General features: G+C 36.4%; 1 protein-coding gene across 2 annotated transcripts in view; it reads right to left on the minus strand.

Moving 5' to 3' along the window:
• Nucleotides 1-17381, minus strand: part of USF3 (upstream transcription factor family member 3) — a 43726-nt gene that overhangs the window by 18868 nt on the left and 7477 nt on the right. Inside the window, exons 2-4 of one of the 2 annotated variants that reach the window (XM_030836808.2) lie at nucleotides 4978-5093; nucleotides 3486-3550; nucleotides 1587-1615 (exon numbers count right to left, since the gene is read on the minus strand). In XM_030836808.2, the coding sequence (XP_030692668.1) occupies nucleotides 1587-1615; nucleotides 3486-3532 (76 nt within the window). In that variant the 5' untranslated portion in view covers nucleotides 3533-3550; nucleotides 4978-5093. Of the gene's footprint in view, nucleotides 1-1586; nucleotides 1616-3485; nucleotides 3551-4968; nucleotides 5094-17381 lie in introns of both variants that reach the window. The other variant, XM_030836809.2, reaches the window with a different exon arrangement.

The following is a 17381-nucleotide window of genomic DNA, read 5'->3' on the forward strand; positions in this document are numbered from 1 at the left end:
TTTTTTTCTATGGGGTCTGTGCTGTTCACTTTGGCCCATCTAAGAAACTGAACAACTGACAACTTCTCAATTAACTGAGCAATGTTCCAGGCTTCCGTGCTACAACTTTAAAAGTTGTATGAAAGGGGCAAGAAGATACAAGCGATGATCTAAATAGTTTTTCTATAAGACACTGTAAATAGAAAAATCAGTCTACTTTCTGTCAGTTTTCTAAAACCTTCCTTTTTACAAAGGACTTCAGCGCTTCTAAGAGGATGATCTTTCAGATATAGCATAAGTAGGTCTTGTTTTTCAAAATATATACTTTTTGCTTCATAATCTAGCAGTAAGAACATCCTTTCAATGACATCCATTTACTCTCTCTTAATAAATTACTATCAGGACATATTTATGGTCCTATGTGACATCTGATTCTAATAAAAAGATTTAGTTCATATGGCCAAAAAAATTAGATTTATTGATGTGGCCCAAAAAAAAAAACCCCACAAAGCAATAAACTATAGCTCACCTTTCTTCTGAATTCTCTAACAATAGTATTTGCTGTTATCTAAGAGCATATTTTTTAATGTGTGTAGATAAAACAACAAGAACAACAACATTAAGACTCTATCCACAGTGATAAAAGGGAATTCAAAGGTAGTAAACTCCCATTCTGGGGAACAGCAATGTCCTACCAGTGTTCAACACAACTTCCCATAGATAAAGTTTTCCCCAGGGTCCTTTCCTTAGGGAAGGGAAGAGATTATTTATAGAGTAATAGAAATTGAGTCTAAAATATATATTTTTAGATCTGACTGTAGTCCTTGATGGAAAATAAAATGTTAAAAATGTACCAAATTGTCAATGTATGCATAATTACTTCTATAAATGTTTACCTGGCTGTGGCCTATAATTTTGATGTTTGAGATAAAAATCAAATATTTTTTTCTACATTTCTTCTTATAATTGAGAACTCCACAGCTTAATTTAAGACTGTTCACATTTCAAGTACCTTTAAGATTTACAGCTACTCCCCATTTCTTCCCTACTCCTGTAGGCAGCTAGCCCACTCTAGAATTTCTGCAGAGGTACATACTCTTCACTCTTTTCAGGAGGAGTATATCTGGAATTCCTCAGTGGGTGAAATCACTTAAAACACTAGCTCCAGGGGTATATTAATCCTTAAATTATTTAATAGACTGTGAATCAGAAAATGATAAGCCATCTTCATGAGACTTAGGGAGTATTTTGTCAACTAAAAACAATACAGAACAAATTATTTTGTATTAAATAAGTAAGATACAAGGGTGTATTGAACAACACAGGGAATACAGTCAATATTTTATAATAACTATAAATGGAATATAACCTTTAAAAGTTTGAATCACTATGTCATATACCTGTAATTTATATAACATTGCACAAGTATACTTCAATATAAAAAATGCAAAAAAAAAAAAAATAACCCAAACAATAAAGGAACACTTTCCTAAAATGTAATGAATAATGATTCTGTGCTTATAACATAAAAACACAATCAACTGCAGTATAATTTCATTTTGAATGCAAAAAGTGCTAACAAATAAAACTTAAATTGCTGTTTCTACCTGCATTGTGTGTCTCCCGATTTTTCTTTCTGAAACAAAAAGTACAGATAAAAGGAACATAAAAATAATAGGAAAACATTTTACGTTATATTTTGAGAACCATAAAAATTAATTTTATGAATTTGTATTTGTTGTATCAATGAGAAACCATTTGAAGGAAAATTTTCTTAATAATATATTATGGTATAAAAACCTAACTGCAGATACATCAATATAAAGTTAGAATTCACAATTTTCTCAAAGTAACTACAATTCTCCATTTTTCCATACCCAGAAGTCATTGGTTGGGAAGTAAGTCAATCCTTGAAAATCTTACCTATTTGAAAAATGTACTTAAGGGGCTAGTCAGCTCTCTAAGTGATGTGCCAAGTACAGCTGCCCCTTGAACAACATGGGTTTGAACTACACGGATCCACTTATACTTGCATTTTCTTCAATAGTAAATACTACAGTACCACAGGATCCACAGTTGGTTGAATCCATGGATATGGAGAACTGTGAACAGGAAGTCTGGCTATACCCCTAGCTACACGCTGTTCAAGCGTCAACTGTTGGTGATTTCTTTTTTTTTATAAATTTATTTTATTTTTTTAATTTATTTTTGTCTGCATTGGCTCTTCATTGCTGCATGCAGGCTTTTTCTAGTTGCGGTGAGCGGGGGCTACTCTTTGTTGCAGTGCATGGGCTTCTCATTGCAGTGGCTTCTCTTGTTGCGGAGCACGGGCTCTAGGTGCGTGGGCTTCAGTAGTTGTGGCTCGCGGGCTCAGCAGTTGTGGCTCACAGGCTCTAGAGCGCAGGCTCAGTAGTTGTGGCATATGGGCTTAGTTGCTCTGGGGCATATGGGATCTTCCCAGACCAGGGCTTGAACCCATGTCCCCTGCATTGGCAGGTGGATTCTTAACCACTGCACCACCAGGAAAGTCCCTGTAGGTGATTTCTGATGTTTGCTCTGGCACCTGGCCAGGGGTAGGGATGAGTATGTACAGAAAACAAGCAATGGTACAGAAGAAACTTGTAATCCCCAGGGAGGGAAGTGTGGTAGTCACTAGCACTCACGCACTAACAACTGGCATCTGAGCCATCTTTTGCATTTATGTACCTTAGGTTATCCAAACTCTTACATTTTCTTAAAAGCTAATTACTAAAAACACCAATTTTCCCTTTTATGTACAATTACTCAATACATAAGAATTCTTTAATAGCTATTTGGTAAGGAAAGAAAATAATGATTTTAATATTTAATAATGGAAGTGTTGGCCACGCAATTCTAAGCAGAAACATTGCCCAAAATGCTAGAAATTTTGAAGGAGGTATTATACAAAGAACCAGAACTAATACTGTACTAATGTGCATATTGGCATTAATGGTTTGTAATGTCACAAAATGTCTGTTGAAACTGACTGCAGCCTAAGTGAACTTAGTATCCACCACAAAGACTAATATTGAATAAAAGTAAAAATTTCAGGAGAAACTAAACATTTAGCATAGATTAGGTATTATTTTAACTACTATTTTAGTTAAATAGTATTTAACTATTTTAACTATTTTACTATTTTAACTACTATTTTAACTACTGATAGTAGTTAACTACTAGTAGTTACTAGTAGTTACTACTAGTAGTACTAACTACTAGTAGTTAGTTAACTACTGATAGTAGTTAACTACTGATAGTCATTTTATTCCTTACAGTGCTAGTAGAATTTAAAGGACAGGTAAATTTTAATTATGTACCCCTTTCAGTAAATCTATTTATATTCAACCACACCTATTTTTGAAGAGTAATGGTTTTCTAGGCATCCAAATGAAAGTTCCCTAAAGGACTACCTATTTAGCAAAGTGGGGACTAATTCTGCCTCTTATCTGCCAAACTATTATTATTTTTGGATTGTGTCTTCATACCTGTGCTGCTTTTTTGTAGGAGTCTCATTCTCTGTCATTTCTGGCATGGTTACAGTGATAGGAACCTACAAGGCATGGAAAGACATGTCAGAAAGTCTAAAGGCATTCTAGTATCTTGGAGAAACTGATTAATAGCAATTTGGTTTGAATACCAAGACGCTAAGAAATAAAAGTGACATCATGAAAAAGCACTGGATTAGGTGTTGTAGATAAGTACAAGAAGATAGGACAAAAAATATTATAACCAGCAGGTGGAGAACATGGTGAATGTCAAATGTGAGGTATAGTCAGAAAGTGCTTGAGAAGATTGGAGGAGAGAAAGGTCATTTTAGGTTTGGAAATCAAGAAAAGCCTAAAGGGGGTGTAGATATGAGCAAGACCTGGAAAGACAGGTGAAACACACTTGTTGGGAGAGTATGTTCTTTGTTAATGATACTGTTTGTTCATGACACAAAATTTAAAACAATGGTCCTCCTCTCTGAATGCAGAAAAAATAAAAGTGACAAGTACACAAATAAATAATATTCCATACATGGAAGCAAGCATTCATTCATTTATTCATTCACTCATTTGCCAGGCTTCTTTCATTTCAAACTGCTAGAAGTCTTAAACATTACCACTTGAGAATCGTTAAAAATCTGAGTTTGAAAATTCTATTTATATTTAAAATACCATGATACTAAAGAATACATGTACAATATGGAAATATAGACCTATGCCAAAAAAGCCTGAAAGCAAATACATTAAAATATTAATCACAGTTATATAAGGCCAGGAATATTATAGGTGACTTCTTTCTCTTTTCTGATTTTTCAGAATTTTGTAATGACAATTTTAATGCTTTTAAATCCCAGGGATTGACAACTTTTCAAAAGAGGTCTGTCAAGTTGGGATACCTGTTCTGATACACTGGAGGAGGCTGCAAGAGCAGTTTCCTATTTTCTCTTTGAGAGAAAAAGAAGGCAGCAAGTAAAGAACCGAAGTCAGCGTGAGTTTAAAATCTGGTTCTGCCATTTCCTAGCTGTGAGGTCCTGGGCAAGTTATGTAACGTCTTGGAACGTCAGATGCTTCATCTCGAAAGTGGATCATAATCACAGTATCTAGATTATTGGGCTGTTTCAAGAAAGGAATGATGAAATAATGCAGGGAGAGGACAACAGCATGGTGCCTAGCTGGAGTAAGAATTTAATCAACACTGGCCATGGATATTAATGAGGTATTTCAGGTTAAGGCTTTAGCTCTAGAAAGGAGGGGGAAGGGTCCTGGGAAAGAAAGAAGTAGATGCAGACAAGGTGCTGACAGAAAAGTACTAACTGAAGCAGCCTGAGGAGAAATGTGTGCTCTAGACCCATTTCCAGCAGCTTATTCCAACCTTCTCCCTAACATTTATGAAGGTCCAGATCAGCCTAAAAAACAAGTTCACATTAGATAACCACAGACTGACAATGCGGGACACGTGAGTAAATAAATCAATCCCTGTCACCTTTCTCACCCAAGGGCTTGCAGAATTTCTTCACTTTTGATTCCTGGCTTCCAACGCCTCCCGTTTCTGATCCAAATCTATCATCTTCTGCCAGAAGATGGTCTATAAGTTATGTTTTCTTCTTACTACACAAGAGAAAAATCAGTGAATGTTTATAGGTTTCCATTAGCAGCATGGAAAACAAGGACTAGCAACCTAGAGCAGGCAGGCAGATTTTCTGTGGCATACACAATGATCCTGAATTCTCCCCACCTCTCAAAAGTTAATGAACCTGGTTGCTTTCAAAAGTCACTTCCCCGTGGGTTATGAGTGCTCCGCCCTGCACAAAGATGGTAGCACAGCAACCACTGGACAGTCTCCAGGAGGTGATTCTCCCCTTTCTCATGCATGCTCAGTGTTCCTTGCCCTCTGCTGTCCTCAATTCTAAAATTATCTTTCCTTCAATCTCCTACTTCCCCATTCTCTCTTGTGCGAATGACTGAAAACTTACTCGAGGACCTACCACTAAGGCCCCAGGAAGACAGCCCTCAGATCTGCACATTGTCTGTGCTCTTAAAAAATGCAAATATGGGGAGGGGAATTCCCTGGTGATCCAGTGGTTAGGACTCAGCACTTTCACTGCCAGGGCCTGAGTTCAGTCCCTGGCCGGGGAACGAAGAGCCCACAAGCCTTGCACCATGGCCAAAAAAAAAAAAGCAGACATATGGGGGCTTCATCCCAGACAAATGAGAAGTGCTAGGTAGGGCCCAGGAATCTGTATTTTCAACAAGGTCTCTGGGTGATTTTTTTCTTTTTCTTCTTTTTTTTTTTTTTGCGGTATGCGGGCCAGGCCTCACGGGCCCGGCCGCTCCGCAGCATGTGGGATCTTCCCGGACCGGGGCACGTACCCGTGTCCCCTGCATCGGCAGGCAGACTCTCAACCACTGCGCCACCAGGGAAGCCCTTCTTTTTTTTTTTTTGGACAAACTTAGCTCCTCTTTAGGGCAATATTTCCTAAACATTCCTGATCATCTGAAGGTACTAGTTTAAAAATACAGATTCTCAGCCCATCCCAGACCCACTGAATCAATCTCTAATGAAGGAATTCAAATCTCTGATGGAGGGATCTGAAATTTAATGAGTGCCCCCAGGTGGTTCTTATCACGACAATTTGAAAGCACAGGCAGGTATCTTGGTGAAATTTCAGGGACCTGACCGATACTCTACTGTAGGAGAGATTGTTTGGGATGTGGTATGAGAGTTGACCAGATAATTTTACCTATAAACCAGTAAGGTCAGATTTGCCTCATACCCACATGAGTCAGCATTTGGTCATTAATATCACAGTTCCAGTTGTTCCCCTGTAGCCCTTTTGCAAGTCTGCAGATTCATGTTACAATTAAGATACATGAAGTAAAAGTTTTAATTTTTTTTAACATCTCGAATCTTAAAGTAAATGACACTAGAGGCCTATCACATAAGTAAACACATTCAATAAACTTCACTGTGGTGAAAGCCAGTAGTTTACTGAAAGAGGAATATAACGGCAAACCAAAATCATCCAGTTTACCAAATGTCACTATAAATACCCATCTCAAAGCACATTTTAACCAATTCAATTAATCTAATTCAGTGCAAAATTATTTCCATGTCCATTACCTCCTGATATTAAAATTGCATTCCTTACACTGAAAAAGAACATTTACTGGCATGAAGAACTATATAATATTGTCATAAATCCTTGTCCACTTATAATTAACCTACTAATAAGGAAATGGCACTTTTAATAAAATATTTATGTAACTAAATACAAATATACCCTTTAAAATATTTAAAGTGCCATGAATTTTTGAAAATTGTCAAAACGTTACATTAGTAATCTATGGATTACTGTTTTTCACGGTAAGAAAGAATTATTTCTGAAATCAGTCAAACCCAGTGGTTCTCAAAGTGTGGCCTTCAGATCACCTGCATCAAAATTACATCTTTTAAAACTTTTTTTCCTCTCAGGGTAAAGCTTACATATTAGTCAAATGCACAGATTTTAGTGTAACATTCAGAGAGTTCTGACAAATGCATACACCTGTGTGACACAACCCCTAGCAAGGTACGGAACATTATTATCATCAGAGAAAGTTCTCTCATGACCCTTCCTAATCAGTGCCTTCCCCCTACTCCCAGAGAGGTGACCAGCCTTCTCATTTTTTTCACCACAGAGCTTTATAATGTATTAACTGAGAATGCTACTGTTTCAAACTTTTACTCAACATGTTAAAATTCATTTGTAGTTTGTTCCTCTTTACTCCAGAGTATGAATATATAATTGTGTGTGAATTTATAACCCAATTTGTTCATTCATTTTTCTGTTCATGGCCACCTGGATTGTTTCCATGTTTTGGCTACTATGAATAAAGCTGCTACCCAAGGGCACTGTTGTGTAAGTCTCTTTGTGGATATAGTCTTTCATTTCTCTTGGTAAATACCTACAAGTATAATTGTTTATCACGTCCCCTTAAGTTCCACTCCTAGGTATTTACCCAAGAGATGTCACACTTTCTCCAGAGTGGTAGTACCATTTTGCACCGCCCACAATGTAGAAGAATTGCTCGTTGCTCCACAGCCTCGCCAGTACTGGGTTTTGTCAGCCTGTTAATTTTAGCCATGCTGGTGAGTATATTGCGGTATCCCATTATAGTTTAATTTGCACTTCTTCATGACTAATGATATTGAATGCTTTTTTTTTTTTTTTTTGCTGCATCACGCAGCTTGCGGCATCTTAGTTCCCCAACCAGGGATCCAGCCCATGCCCCCTGCAGTGGAAGCGTAGTATCCGAACCACTGGACCGCCACGGAATTCCCTTGAATGCTTTTTATGTGCCTATTAAGACCATTTGTAGATCTTCTTTTGTGTGTTCATATCTTTAACCAGTTTTTCAATTGGACTGTTTATCTTTTTATTATTGATTTATAGGAAGTCTTTATATATTCTGAGTTATTAACTGATATATCTTCTGGACACCTGTCCTTTGTCTGAAATATATTTTGCAAACACTTTCTCCTATTACGTGGCTTGCCTATGCTTTTTCTTATTTTCTTTTTTTCTCTCTTCAAGTTCATTGATTCTCTGATTTGATTGATTTTTTTGGCTCCACCTCTAACTAAGGGCACATGGGACCTTAGTTCCCCACCCAGGGATGGAACCTGCGCCCCCTGCACAGGAAGCAAGGAGTCTTAACCACTAGACTGCCAGGGAAGTCCCTGCCTATGTATTTTCTTAAATGTGCCTTTTGATGAGCAAAATTCTTGATGAAATATAACATCACTTTTTCTTATCTTTTTTTTTTTTTTTTTGGCGGTACGCGGGCCTCTCACTGCTGTGGCCTCTCCCACTGCGGAGCACAGGCTCCGGACACGCAGGCCCAGTGGCCATGGCTCACGGACCCAGCCGCTCCACAGCATGTGGGATCCTCCCGGACCAGGGCACAAACCCGTGTGCCCTGCATCAGCAGGCGGACTCTCAACCACTGCGCCACCAGGGAAGCCCCTCAATTTTTTCTTTTATGATTATTTCTTTTTGTGTCCTGGCCAAAAAACCTTTACCCATCCCAAAGATATTCTCCTATGGTTGCTTCTAGAAAGTTTATAATTATAAATTAATTACTAATTAATTATAATATTTAGGTCAATGATCCATATTATTTATGGCATGAGGTAGGGGTCAAAGTTCTTTGTTTTTCATACGGATATTTAGTTGTTCCAACACCATTGCTTGAAAAGATTTCCTTTCTTCAATGGCATCTTTGTTAAAAGTCAAATATCTGTAACAGTGCAGTTCTGTTTCTAGGCTCTCTATTCTGTTGCTCTATATTCTGATCTATCCTTATATTATCACCACACAGTCTTGATTAAGCTTATGTTTAAAATATAGATTCCTACACCCCACCCCAGACCTAATGTATCAGAATCATGGGAGGGAGAGGTCCAGGAATATGCAGTTCTAACAAGCTTCCTGTTGATTCTTATACACCCCAAAGTTAGAAAGTATTACATTACTTTAACACTCCTTCCTCTAAAACTGATACAAATGGGTGAGCTTACACATTAGGGTCCACTTGGAAAGACCAGTGAACTTGGATTTAGGAAACCTGAGCTCTGTCTCAGATTTGCTACTCAATAGCTATATTCCATTTTATTTACCATAACCCAGGGCCTAAGTTTTTTCATGTGTAAAAGAGGGTAGGTCTAGACTCAACTGTTCAAGTATGGATTGAGTATGTACACTGCCTAGCAATTGCAGAAATAAAGATGAATACAGTCTAGATCAGGGCTTTCCAAAAAAGCTTTGTGCAGTGGAAAATCTACTTTCCATATGGTCACCACTAGTCACACGTGGCTATTAAGTGCTTGAAATGGGGCTAGTGAGACCATGGAATAAAATTTTTCATTTTCTATATTTTTAAGTAATTTAAATAGCTACTTGTGGCTAGTGGCTACTGTACTGGACAACACGGGGAATGTAAAAAATAAGTTAGAAGGTGAAAGATGAACTAAAAGATAGGTTAATGAATGTCAGCTTCCTGGTTTTGGTATTGTCCTACATTTATAAAAGATGTCACCTTTGGGTGAAGCGGGGTGAAGAGCACATGGACTCTTTGTACTGTGTTTGTATCTTCCTTTGAGTCTATAATTATTTTTAAAATAAAAACTTTTTAAAAGTGAGTTTAGGGAATTCCCTGGTGGTCCAGTGGTTAGGACTCCGCACATTCACTGCCGAGGGCCGGGGGTGTGGAGGGCAGAAAGAGAACCTGGACCAGACTGTAAAGGAATTTTCTATGCCTAGTGAATGTGTTCAGATTTTACCTTAAAATCAGTGGTTCTTGAATAGCAATCCAAGAAACTAGCCTAGCACCACTGGTCTGAAGTAAAATGAAGTCCCCCGGTCTACAGTAAAATAGAAAAAAGGACAATGCAGTTAGGATATTTTTTCTTTTTTATTGGTAATATAACTTACGTACAGTAAGTCACTAACTTAAGTTCACTGCTCCATGCTTTTTTGGAGGCCACGGCAGTGAAAGCCTGTGATCCTAACCACTAGGCCGCCAGAGAACTCCTCATGCGTTTTTATACATGAATACAACTATGTAACCACCACTCTGATCAATATACAGAACATTACCAGCATCTCAAAAGGCTCTTTTGAAGTCACTGCCACTTAATTCCCTGAAGTTTCTTTTAAAAGTATATATTCAGGGATTTCCCTGGCAGTCCGGTGGTTTAAGACTTCGTCTTCCAATGCAGGGGGTGCAGGCTCGATCTCTGGTCGGGGAGCTAAGATCCCACATGCCTTGTGGCCAGAAAATCAAAACATAAAACAGAAACACTACTGTAACAAATTCAATAAAGACTTTTAAAATGGTCCATATAAATATATATATATATATATATATACACACAAAGAAGAATATATATTTCCAAAGAAGACATACAAATGACCAACAGGTATGTGAAAAGATGCTCAACATCTAATCATCAGGTAAATGCAAATCAAAACCACAAAGAGATCTCATTTCACACCTGTTAGAATGGCTATTATCAAAAAGTCGAAAGACTGTTGGTGAGGGTGTGGAGAAAAGGGAACCCTCTTGCACTGTTGGTGGAAACATAAACTGGTACAGCCATTATGGAAAACAGCATGGAGGTTCCTCAAAAAATTAAAAATAGAACTACCATATGTTCCAGCATCACACTTCTGGGTATATATCCAAAGGAAATAAATCACTATCTCAAAGAAATATCTGTACTCCATTCATTGCAGCATCATCCACAGTAGCCAAGATACGGAAACAACCTAAGTGTCCATTGACAGATGAATGGGTAAGGAAAATACTGTACTATATGAATGTATTATTTTGTATATTGTATGTGATATATATATGTGTATGTATATATCATTTGGCCTTAAAAAAAGGGAAATCCTGACACTTGTAACAACATGGATCAGCCTGAAGGACATTATGCTAAATGAAATAACCCAGACACAAACAAACACTGTATGATCTCACTTATATGTGGAAACTAAAAAAGTCGAACTCATAGTAACAGAGGGTAAAATTGTTGTTACCAGGGGCCAGGGGGTGGAGGAAATGGTCAAAGTGTACAATCAGTTATACACTGAGAAACTTCTGAAGACCTAATGTACAGCATGGTGACTATAGTTAATATAAGGTATTGTATATTTGAAATTTGCTGAGAGAAAATCTTAATTGTTCTCACCACAAACGGTAGCTATGTGAGGTGACAGATATGTTAATTAGCTTGACTATGGTAATCATTTCACAACGTACACTTATATCAAAGCATTATGTTATATACCTTAAATATATATAATTTTTATTTGTCAATCATACCTCAATAAAGCTGGAAAAAATATATGTATACATTCAGAAGTGTGCTACTACCTCATACATTGCTGGTGGGAATGTAAAATGGTGTGGTCACTTTGGAAAACAGTCTGGCAGTTCCTCAAATAGTTAAACACAGAGTTGCCATATAATCCAGCAATTCCACCTAGGTATATACCCAAGAGAACTGAAAACACATGTTCACACAAAAACTTGTACATGGATATCTGTAGCAGCAATGTTCATAATAGTTTAAGAGTTGGAACAAGCAAAATGTCCTCAAGTGACAAGTAAATAAAATGTGATATATCCACACAGTGGAATATTGTTCAGCAATAAAAAGACATAAGTACTGATACATGCTACAGCATGGGTGATCCTTTATATTATAAACATTATATTAAATGAAAGAAGTCTGACACAAAATGTCACATATTGTGACCTTTATTTATTCCATTTATAAGAAATGTCCATAACAGGTAAACCCACAGAGAAAGAAAGTGGTTGCCAGGGGTTGAGAAGGATGGGGAGTGAATGCTAATGAGGAAGGTGGGGTGGGGGGTCTTTGGGGGATAATTAAATGTTCTAAAATTAGATAACGGTGATGGTTGCACAACTCCATAAACATACTAAAAACAAATGAATTACTCTTTAAATGGTAAACTTCATGGTATGTGAATTATGTCTCAATCAAGATCTTCAATTAAAAAAAAACTGATAGAAGTCTCCTTGGGTAATTTGAAACTCTACCCATTCACCTTTTTCATCACTTTGTACATCTGCTTTCTTTCAGCATATAATTTCAAAATTCTACTTAGTTACCAGTCATCCCCAATTTCCCTAACACAGGGAAAATGTGAAGCCACCAAAAAGTACTGGCATTTACTTAAGAGAAGATTTAGTTTAACTTTCAGTGGCAAGTTGCATTTTCTTCCCACCAAGAAGCAAATTAGTGGTAAAGGTTAATTTTAATTGTGTCTTTAGATACTATGAAGAGAAAAACCTAATTCTTATAAAAATTTCAAGCTGGAATTAAAGTGTCTTAATTGAAAATATTTTATGGCACATTGCTTAAACATCATTTGTCCATGGGTTGAGAAAGATCTTTTCAATCTCGGTATTCGTCTTGCTGCTGTTTAACGCATTCCTAAGCATTTTACAGTTACTTAAAATGTTTTAAGAGTGGCTACGTAGATATGCAATTTTAAAATATGTTCCATTTCTTTATATGAGATCTATAATAAATCCTTAGTCCTCTCCAATCAAAATGATTTACACTACTGAACTAGAATATGATCCATGGAAATTACAACGCAATTAAGCATTAATTCCTGGTCTGGGTCACAGTCATTAAAATGTTAGGCCATAGGCAATGCTATGTTCTGTTTTTTACTTAAGGTGGGCATTTCTCCATGTCATTCAAAATTGTGATTACAGCATTTATGTTTAGTATCTTGGATATACGTATGCTATCATCTTATTTAGTGCTTTGAGGCACCTTTGCTCTCTGTATTTTGCTAGATGAGCTACAATTTGCATTTATCTTCTCCAGCATTTTAGGTTAATAACCTCCTACCTGGTCTACGGGGTTCAACTCATTAAATCTTGAAATCTGGCATATATGTATTAATAGTGGGAATAGCACAGGGGTGCTTTTCACACCCAAAAGAATCCTTCTTCTATGCATGTGGTTTCAGCAGTTGCTTTCCATCTTGGTGGGAACTTGAGGAGCTGTTTATGAGTGTGCTGTGTTGTCTTCTGCTTTCTGTAACTACTATCAGAAGTTCTAATTTTCTCTGCCATTAAAGAAATATTACGTCCTTTAACAATGTCTATTGGCTCCCACCATCATGTTCGGTGCAATCAGTCATGGAGTTTTCATAAATGTCAACCTTGAGATGCTATGACATATATAAGAATATGAAATAATGAAGTCCTGCTTTTACTGGGCAGTTGAGTGAAACTATATTTCAAGAAAAAGAAATAAGCCAAGGGCATAGTAATTTGCTGAATGCAGTTTTAAATTTTTATTTTTAAGCTACACAAGTAAACTGTTTGTATAAAAAAATGGTTTTGTTTTGTTTTGTTTTGTTTGCGGTACGCGGGCCTCTCACTCAACCTAATAGCTCCACCCATACAATGTAGTTATATGTACTGATAGTCAAATTTATTTATTTACCTATTTATTTGTTATGTATTGTATCTCCCCCAAATTCACATGTTGAAGTCCTACTGCCCAATACTTCAGAATGTGACTGTATTTGAGGATAGGATCTTTAAAGAGGTAATTAAGTTAAAATGGGGTCATTAGGGTAGGCCCTAATCCAAGATGACTGGTGTCCGTATAAGAAAAGGAGATTAGAATGCAGACCACACAGACATAGGGAGGACCACGTGAGGAGAAAGCAACCATCTACAAGCCAAGGAGAGGCTTCAGAAGAAACTAAACCTGCTAACACCTTAATCTTGGATTTTGAGCCTCAAGAACTTTAAGAAAATTAATTTTTCTTGTTTAAGCCATCCAGCCTGTGTATTTTGTTATGGCAGCCCTAGCAAATAAGTCAATAAATAAATAAATATTGATAAATAAATAAATGTTACAAGTAAACTTGTATAGAATACCTATCCTTTGGGATGGGGAGGAGAACATATGTTAATAAATGATGCACAGAATTTCTCTGGAAGGACTGTCTTTGAGGAAGGGAAATGGGGGACACAGTACACAGGAGACCTAGTGTATATCTTCAAATGCAATTTTAATTTTTGCCACATGTATGCATTATGAATTAATTTTTGTCTTTCTAATAAACGCATTTAAGGCTATAATATTTCCTCAAGGTACATCTTTGTCCACAGCCCATAAATTTTGATAGGTAATATTTTCAAGTTATTAATTTCTAAATAGTATACAGTTTCACTTAAATATTATTTTTTAAATGCTATACTGAAAAACAAAAAAATAAACATTACCCCTAACCACATCCCTTTTTTCAAGGAGGAAAATCAAAGTCCCTATTACCACCTATTCATTGTACCCTCTCCCAGTTGGTAATCAAATTTGAGATCAATTTTCTTGATCTTTCTACAGAGTTATTTACATATATGCATTATCACATGCACAACTTTTTTTATAAAAATTAAATCATGCTCTATGTCACTCTGAAATATGCTTTATTTTTACTTAGAAATACGTTATGGACATCTTTCCAGTAAGTACATATCAATTTAACTTACTCTTTTTCATACCTGCATAGCATTGTGTAACATGGATGAGCCATCATTTATTTAGCTGTTACCCACTGATGAATACTCTTTATCCCTCTTTCTTTTTTATTTGTTTTATTTTATTTTTAAAATTTTTATTGGGTTATAGTTGATTTACAATGTTGTTATCCCTCTTCCTTTTTTACGTCTGGGTTTTGTTTTGTTTTGTTTGCTATTAAAAACAATGCTGACAAAAAAAGGGTATAATCAACATCTTTTAAATTTTTCAGTCCAAAGCAACACAAAATATCTTATTATTGCTTAACTTGCATCTCCTTGAGGACTAATGAGGCTGAATACCCTTTCACATGTTATAAATCATTTATATTTCTTTTTTCCATGATTTGTTTGTTTTTATTACCTTGACTTTTTCTTCCTTGTAATTTCAACTTTTATATCCTCTTCAAACTTAGGTAAAGTAAAAAGCTTTCCAAGAAGTTATATTTCTTCTTTTTGGTTCCACTTTTGTTAAGAGTGTGTGTGTGTGTGTGAGAGAGAGTGAGAGAGTGAGAGAGAGAGAGAGAGAGAGAGAGAGAGAGAACTATTTCCTTGCATTACAACTGGCAATAAAAAATTTTCAATTTTCAGAATTTGAGATTTTCTGTGTAGCCCTGTTACATGATATATTTTTGTTAAGTGTTATATGAGTATTTGAGAAGAGTGTGTATTTTTAGCTCCTTAGGTATAAAGTTTTATCAACTATTTTAAATTAAATGTTTGTTGTCTGGAATTAAATTTTGATAACAAGTTACTATACATTTTCTTCCATTCAACATTTGCCTGGAGTATGTATGTGTGTATTTTATTTTTAACCTTTCTGCATTATTTTGTTTATATTTGTCTAAAATAACACAAATCTGGAGATTTGTTTCTACATAATTTAAGAGCTTTTTTTAAAAAAATGAGAATGTATTACAGTCACATTTATTGTAACTATTGCTACATTTGGTCATATTTCACTTTTTTTCTCTTCCCTCCTCCACTAAGTTTTTACTTTTCCTTGGCTGGCTTTTTGTTTATTTTCCTCAATATCTTCTTCCCTTCTATATCTATTCTATTCATAAATATCCTTAACAATTTTAAGAAACATACTGTAGCGGACATTTGTTAGACATTTTCTCCTCTCCACTCCATGAACTTCCCCAATTCTCACTTAGGTATGTACCCCTCCCCAGCACAGCCCTTGTGCTTCAGTAGTAGGCCTTGGCAGGTCTTGGCAAATGATTTTTTTTCTGACAACAGTGACTGGTCTCTGACCTATCCAATCAAAGCAAAGCTCAGGACTTTTCTTTGATGATGTGGGTAGCTGTGCCCTTTCTCTCTCCAATTTAAAGAGAAAGCAGGTAATTCCAAATACTGAACTTGCAGACATCTTGCAAAAAAGGGAAGCCAGTATGAGGATGAAACTGACACACAAAGAAAAGCAAAGCTGAGAGGATAAAGCTGACAGAAAAGGAATCACATATCAATAACTTAAGATATACTAATATTAAATTTAAACAAATTTTCTTCCTATTAAAAACAGTATCTATGGTCTCCTCTTCTACCACTACAGAAGTTTTAACACACTCTAATTCTTACCCACCAAATGCCCACCATCTCCCCTCTGCCAAAGACTTACTGAAATTGTGCAGAATTTTAGTTCTAGAGTATTAGTTCTCCTCCTAGATATATATTTCATGTCCAACAGCTCATAGTTTTCTTCTTTGTTCTTTTGTACCACATTTTGAAAGAACTCCTTGGTCTGATCTTCTAGTTCATTAATTCAGTCATCTATTACAACCATGCTGCTATTCAGCCTGCTATTAATGTTTTTATTTCAGAAAACATGTTTTCAATTTCCAAAAACTGTCTTGTTCTTGTTTCTTTTTCATAGCACCCCATTGTTATTTTATGGAAATTATATTCCCTAAAATCTTTCAGGATTATTTTTGAGTAACAAATATTATCTTTTATCTATTATATTCAATTTGTTTTCTCAAAAATCAATTCCTCTGTTCAGCTTGGTGTCCCTCTTTCACCCTCTTGATTTTCCTTAAATATTTAGTGAGTCTTGGTTAATCGAACTGATAGCTAAAGTTGGTTTCCCCAGCACAGTGGTTCTCAACTCTGGATGCACTGTAGAAATCATCTTTTAAAAAAGAAAAGAAAAGAAAAGAAAAGCTCCCTAGGTGCTTTTAATGGGCATCCACCACTAACAACCACTGCTTTAATATACGTGAATATCACTCTTCTCCCCATCATGAAAGTGTATGCTGATTATGAGAGTGCTGGCTATCCAGAGAATCATGCAGAGATGGAGGGGAGCAGCTAGATGGGTAACTTCTGAAGGAAGGAACCCTACTTTCACAGGGGCACTTAGAAGTTCTCTGAGGTATAACCCTGATTCTCTCCCTGGCCCTCAAGCCCAAGATGGAGACACACCCAATTTATATAAATAAGTTCTAGTAGCTTAGCTCGAGAGTAAACACTGTAATTAGCTATTCTAATTAGGCCTAGTACAGTTGTTCTAAAATCCAGTAACTAATTACCTTTTGACCATTGTTACCATCTGAATATTTTCTTTCCCCACCCCCCACCCCCAAATTCATATGCTGAAATCCTAATCCCTAAGGTGACAGTATTAAGAGGTGGGACCTTTAGGAGATGATTAGGTCATGAGGGATTGGTGCCCTTATAAAACAAGGCCCAGATAAGTCGCTTGCCCCTTCCACCTTGTGAGGATGCAGAAAGAAGTAGGCGGTCTGCAACTCAGAAGAAGGCCTTTAC

Source organism: Globicephala melas, chromosome 4 (assembly GCF_963455315.2).
Source record: "Globicephala melas chromosome 4, mGloMel1.2, whole genome shotgun sequence".
Taxonomy (NCBI): domain Eukaryota; kingdom Metazoa; phylum Chordata; class Mammalia; order Artiodactyla; family Delphinidae; genus Globicephala; species Globicephala melas.